We start from the raw sequence: 6,000 nt of genomic DNA on the forward strand, positions 1-6,000 counted from the left end.
TTCTTGGCAAAAGACAACCCCAATATTATCAAAGCTTGATTTAGGACTCAACCTTAGGTCCCTTATGATAATAGTTGAACATGTTAACTACTAAAGCAATTAGGTAACTATTGTGTTCCTAATCTACTCTTGTAGTCAGATAAATTAACTTCTATTAATAACTTGACACGTTCACTGTGTTTGCATTTAACAATTACTTCATCCTTAACATAATTATATAGATAAGTTTGTAATTTGAATACCTGATAGATAATAATTATTTTACCTCATTGGTTACGGACGAAAAGAGGTTTCTGTTGTAATGGTATTCGTAGTGAATGACTAATATTTAAAAATAATAGCAAAACTGACACAATCTTGTAATAATAAACTACTTTTCCAGTTCAAAGTTTTATATTAATATTAATAGTTATCGGAATAGTAGCAGATAGCACACCTGCTTTGAAATAAAAATCATCACTTACATAAAATCGTAACTTTGCAATGCGCATTCCGGCTTAAACTGGATTCTGAGACATTAGCGCCTCATGGGCCTTAATTTCACTATATAGCGTGATGTCATGGGTATGTTACTAAGCAGCAACCCTTCACTGTAAGCCTAATATGCCACCAATGACACATTTCGTGAAGAGAATCGGACCGGAACCGGAAGTAGCGCTATCTCTTTCATTGCGTTGGGACGAAAGAGATGGAACAGCTTCGCCGCCATTGGTCGTCATTTTGTCTATTTCATTCACGAGATGTGTATGTGTGGGCAAACTTCCGGCGCCCACCTCCACACACTACTCCAAATTTCGCTATAATATTTTATTCAACGGTCCTGATTCACATCGTACAAGATTTTCAATAATTAAAAACTGAGTAAGAATTTGATTTATCAAATTATTGATTACTAGTAGACGCCCGCGACTTAGTCCGCGTGGAATTTACTTTTTCACAAATCTCTCGGGATCCATGGATTTATTCGGAATAAAAAGTAGCCTATGTGTTAATCGAGAGTAAAATCTATTTCCATCCCAAATCGGTTCAATAGTTGCGGCGTAAAAGAGTAACAAACATCCAAACATACATCCATACAAACTTTTGCGTTTATAACGTTTGCGCATGCTGTCCGGGGAATTGACCCGTTGCCTTATAAGTTACAATATTGAAAAGTTCACTACACTGTTGAAGTCAGCAATGGCGCCAGACGACGTTTGAATTTACGAGCTCCTCTTTAGTTTATGATAAAATTATATGCAAACATTTAGATGCACAATCAGTAATGACGAAAGTCAAGTTTTAAGAAAAAAAAATATAAGTGAATTAGTCCTTATATCACATTATCTATACTATAAATATTATAAAGCTGAAGAGTTTGTTTGATTGAACGCGCTAATCTCAGGAACTACTGATCTGATTTGAAAAATTCTTTCAGTGTTAGATAGCCCATTTATCGAGGAAAACTATAGGCTAAATATTATCCCCATATCCCTACGGGAACGGGAACCACGCGGGTGAAACCGCGCGGCGTCAGCTATACTAAATACCAAATTTATAAAGCGGAAGAGTTTGTTTGTTGGTATGTTTAAACGCACCAATCTCTGGAAGTAGCCGTCCAAAATATAAATGAAAATTACGTGCAGCTGGACTATCGGAGGCTTTCACATAGAATTAGCCTATAATACGAAAAGGCTTCCGCGCTTTAATAAGACGCTTTATTTTGTACATTGTGGTAAAAAGAGACAAACATACATCGGAATAACACTCCTTCAGCTGTCCGGTGAAAAAATATACCCGATTTCTTTTTTTACTTTATACTTACGAGTTTTTATCTGTGTACGCATACTTGTATACAATGCGTACATCAGTACGTACATTCTTTTTAGTTTAATTTTATATGAATACCGTATTCTCACACCGGTCATTGAATTCAAACTGGTTTGAGGATTTGTTGTTATTTACATTGCAAACTGGTCGGTCGTGCAAATGGTTTGGTAACAAGTTTCATAATGATATAATATGTAAATCATATTTACTGCTTAATGTATTTCCCTAAAAATGGTATTTTAAATGGTAAAACACTTGATTATGGCGGAATAGTAATGGATTCCATACAGAAATACCTATCATGTATTTAAACTACATATATATAATTAGAATATTTTGCATAACCAGCGGAACCGGCATTTGGAATTCATATAGGTACCAGTACTTGATCTTCTGTCTTTGGCATATTTATATTTTAATGGTTTTGCCAAACGTTTTCGACTGCTACAAAAAATGTTTTAAATAGCCCTTCTCCTATACACTGACAAATTAATAATGATCTTCATTCTTTTCCACCGAGTTTGTAGTTCCAGAGATTAGTGCTATCAAATAAACAAAATGATCGAGATTTGTTAATTTATTAAAACACTAGCGGACGCCCGCGACTTCGTCCGCGTAAATTTCGATGTCAACTTTACTGCTACCCCTACCCTACCCTACCCCTACCCTACCACTACCCCAACCCTACCCTACCCAACCCCTACATCTACCCTACCCCTACCCCTACCCTACCCTACCCTACCCTAAGCCCACCCTACCCCTACCCTACCCCAAACCTACCCCTACCCTACACCTACCTTACCTACACCCTACCCCCATCCTACCCCTACCCTCCCCGTACCCTATCCCTTTCCTACCCCTATCCAACCCGTACCCCTATCTCACGCCTATCCTACCCCTACCCTACCACTTCCCTATCCTACCCGTACCTCTACCCTACCACTACCCTACCTCTACCCCTACCCTACCACTACCATAAACCCGGCCCTAAACCTACCCTACCCCTACACTACTCCTACGCTTCCCTACCCGTACCCTACCCTACCCTGTAACTTCTCTATCTTACTCTTACCCTTAGCAAAATCGGTCCAGTCATTCGAGAGTGATGGTATGACCAAGAGAAATAGAGACTTCTATGCTAATAATATAAAGAGGTAAAGTTCGTGTGGTTGTAGGAGGTAATCTCTGGATCTACTGGACCGATTTGGAAAATTGTTTTACCAATAGAAAGCTACGTTATTTGCGAGTGTCATAGGCTATGTTTGATCCCCATATTCACACGGGAACGGGAACTACGATAATGAAAGCGCCGGGCGTCATATAGCGGAATTTCGTCGTCTTTTAGAAATTTTCTATTATTTCCGAAACTATTTAAGTAATTAACATACTGTAAAGGGCAAATCTTATCTCCATAATATCCTTGTGATTATTAAATAATTTATTTTAATAAGGATTAAAGTTTAGTTGTATAAATAATGACGTAAACCTAAGTATATAAAATTAATAATTTTTAAAACACAACTGGTACTATATCTGCTAATATATAGGAGATAGATATATGGTGTCGCGGACTTTTTTGTAGAACTTTTAAAGATACATAAAGCCTCCATACATTAATTTCAATTTTACACAATAGTTAAGGCAGCGCATGCGAATAAGTCTGTTTAAGAGGAGTTCAGTCCGACCTGTATGACAAAAACTGTGATAACTCGGCGAATATATATGATACCAATATAAAATATATAGCCTATAGCACTCCCCGATAATGTAGCATTCTACTGGTGAAAGAATTTTTAAAATCGGACCAGTAGTTCCGAAGATTACCCCATTTAAAAAATGTGACAAACTTACAAACTTACAAACTTTACCTCTTTATAATATTAGTATAGATTAGTATAGATAACTAATTGTCTTATATACTTTTTCTCTATGGTGGTTTTTCTCTATAATGGCCATATATTACAGCGATGGTGGTGGTGGTGATGGAGATCGAACCTTAAACATTGAATGAGAGTCTGACTCTTCAACTTTGGAGCTATAGCTATTAAATATCAAATATAATGTAATAGGTATAAAATTAAATATTAGTATAGATTCGTTCACGCAAGATGTTCTTATCTCATCTACATATTATTACTACAATACTATTACTATTTACAATACAATTACTGTTACTAGAATAGATAGATTATCACAAGGTTTATAATCACCATATACCTAATATCAATCTCCAGTAACATAAAACTGTAATGATCATTTTCAATAATTACGACAATAATGGCTTAAGGGACCACTCAAGTTGTTTGAAATAAAAACAATATGTATTAAATTGATGCATAAAGTGATCTGGTGTTTTTTCAACAAATTATGTTTAACAAAATCAATTACAATATTTGACAAAAACATGTTTAAACGATTATTCTAGAGCGTAATCACCGTCTACTTTCCCATTTGCTCGGTAGACGGTCGATTCAATGAGCTAGGAAGACAAGATTCTCAAAGACGATCCACGATATCGGCCATTAAATCTAAATTGTCGTAAATCTCATTAATTTGCAAAATTTGAATTCCGAGAGCCCACCTCTTCCTGGCTTATCCTCCAAGCTAGTATAACCTGATTTGAAACTGGCAAACCAATCTCAAAACTGTCTTTTACTGATTGTTCCTTTGCCAAAAGTTCGTCGAGATCGCGAAATGACTATCCTGCTTTTAATCTTTTCTCGACGTGGTAGAGCATAATATGCCTATGATTTTCGATACGCATTTTTCCAAAACAATAGAACAGAGAAGGTTATTTTTATACAAAAATAATAATCAAAACACTACTTTCACTGGTGAAAAACGTGCGGTTATAAACACCGGATAATTATGCATCAACCTTTTAGTTTTCGTCAGTGTTCAGGAAATAAATGGTTTCCAAATTATGATATTATTGCCCCTGATTGTAAAAATAATTTCCCCAGAAGTTCGAATATTTTAAAAACTGTAAATTCCAAAGAATTTAGCGATGCATATTATTGAACTGTATTTTGACCACGTGATCGCTTGCGACTCGAGTCGAGAACGACTCTGCTGTTATAGTTACACGTTCGATTATTTCGGTTCAAAATCGAGTTTGTTGCAGATTTAAGTAATTTAAATAGGTACTAATTATAATATTATGGTAGGTCTCGTATTTTAATTTTATAAGCATAGTTATAAAGATTAAAAAATAATAATTATTCCAAACCAACCACCAACCACATTTATTATGTGTTCGGACTTTGGACTATGGAAATGGATTACAATAACGTGTATGTACGTCTACGACGCGCTACGATTTCTTGGCTTGGCTCTGAAGCAAGACATTAGGGACCATTTAACATCGACATTGTTTTGAGAACAGTGGGTCTGTTCAGTCAATTAGGTAAATGGTTTGAGTGAATTCACAGTTGAAACTATCATATATAATAAAACGAAATCCCATCCCCAATGAATCTCGATCGCACCGTCATATGACGTCTTTCGGGCCGACGTGCGGTGGTGCGGTTAGTCTAGGGGTGGCGTGGTGCGCAGGTGTTCGACGAGGTGTGCGTGGAGCTGTGCATGGCCGTGCTGCAGCTGGTGGCGTGGGCGCCGGGCGAGGAGACGCTGTGGCGCGCGCTGGCCGCGCTGGCGCGTCTCGGTGCGCACTCCGCCGAGGTGCCGCAGCTCGTGGCGATGGTGGGCCCCGACCCGTCCGCCTTCAGGTGAGTGACGAGCGACCACTTGCTGGTGCTCGACGAGGTGTGCGTGGAGCTGTGCATGGCCGTGCTGCAGCTGATGGCGTGGGCGCCGGGCGAGGAGACGCTGTGGCGCGCGCTGGCTGCGCTGGCGCGTCTCGGCGCGCACTCCGCCGAGGTGCCGCAGCTCGTGGCGATGGTGGACCCCGACCCGTCCGCCTTCAGGTGAGTGACGAGCGACCACTTGCTGGTGCTCGACGAGGTGTGCGTGGAGCTGTGCATGGCCGTGCTGCAGCTGGTGGCGTGGGCGCCGGGCGAGGAGACGCTGTGGCGCGCGCTGGCCGCGCTGGCGCGTCTCGGCGCGCACTCCGCCGAGGTGCCGCAGCTCGTGGCGATGGTGGGCCCCGACCCGTCCGCCTTCAGGTGAGTGACGAGGTGTCCTCGCTGTTAGAGACGTGTGAGGAGACGCTGTGGCTGAAAATCGTTGCAG

General features: G+C 40.0%; 1 protein-coding gene across 1 annotated transcript in view; it reads left to right on the forward strand.

Annotated features, from left to right (window-relative positions):
* Nucleotides 1-5,692, forward strand: part of LOC112043776 (uncharacterized) — a 31,213-nt gene extending 25,521 nt beyond the window's left edge. Inside the window, exon 13 of the mRNA XM_024079350.2 lies at nt 5,365-5,692. Coding sequence (XP_023935118.2) covers nt 5,365-5,541 — 177 coding nt within the window. The 3' untranslated portion in view covers nt 5,542-5,692. The remainder of the gene's footprint in view (nt 1-5,364) is intronic.
* Nucleotides 5,693-6,000: the final 308 nt, after the last annotated feature.

Source organism: Bicyclus anynana, chromosome 11 (assembly GCF_947172395.1).
Source record: "Bicyclus anynana chromosome 11, ilBicAnyn1.1, whole genome shotgun sequence".
Lineage (NCBI taxonomy): Eukaryota > Metazoa > Arthropoda > Insecta > Lepidoptera > Nymphalidae > Bicyclus > Bicyclus anynana.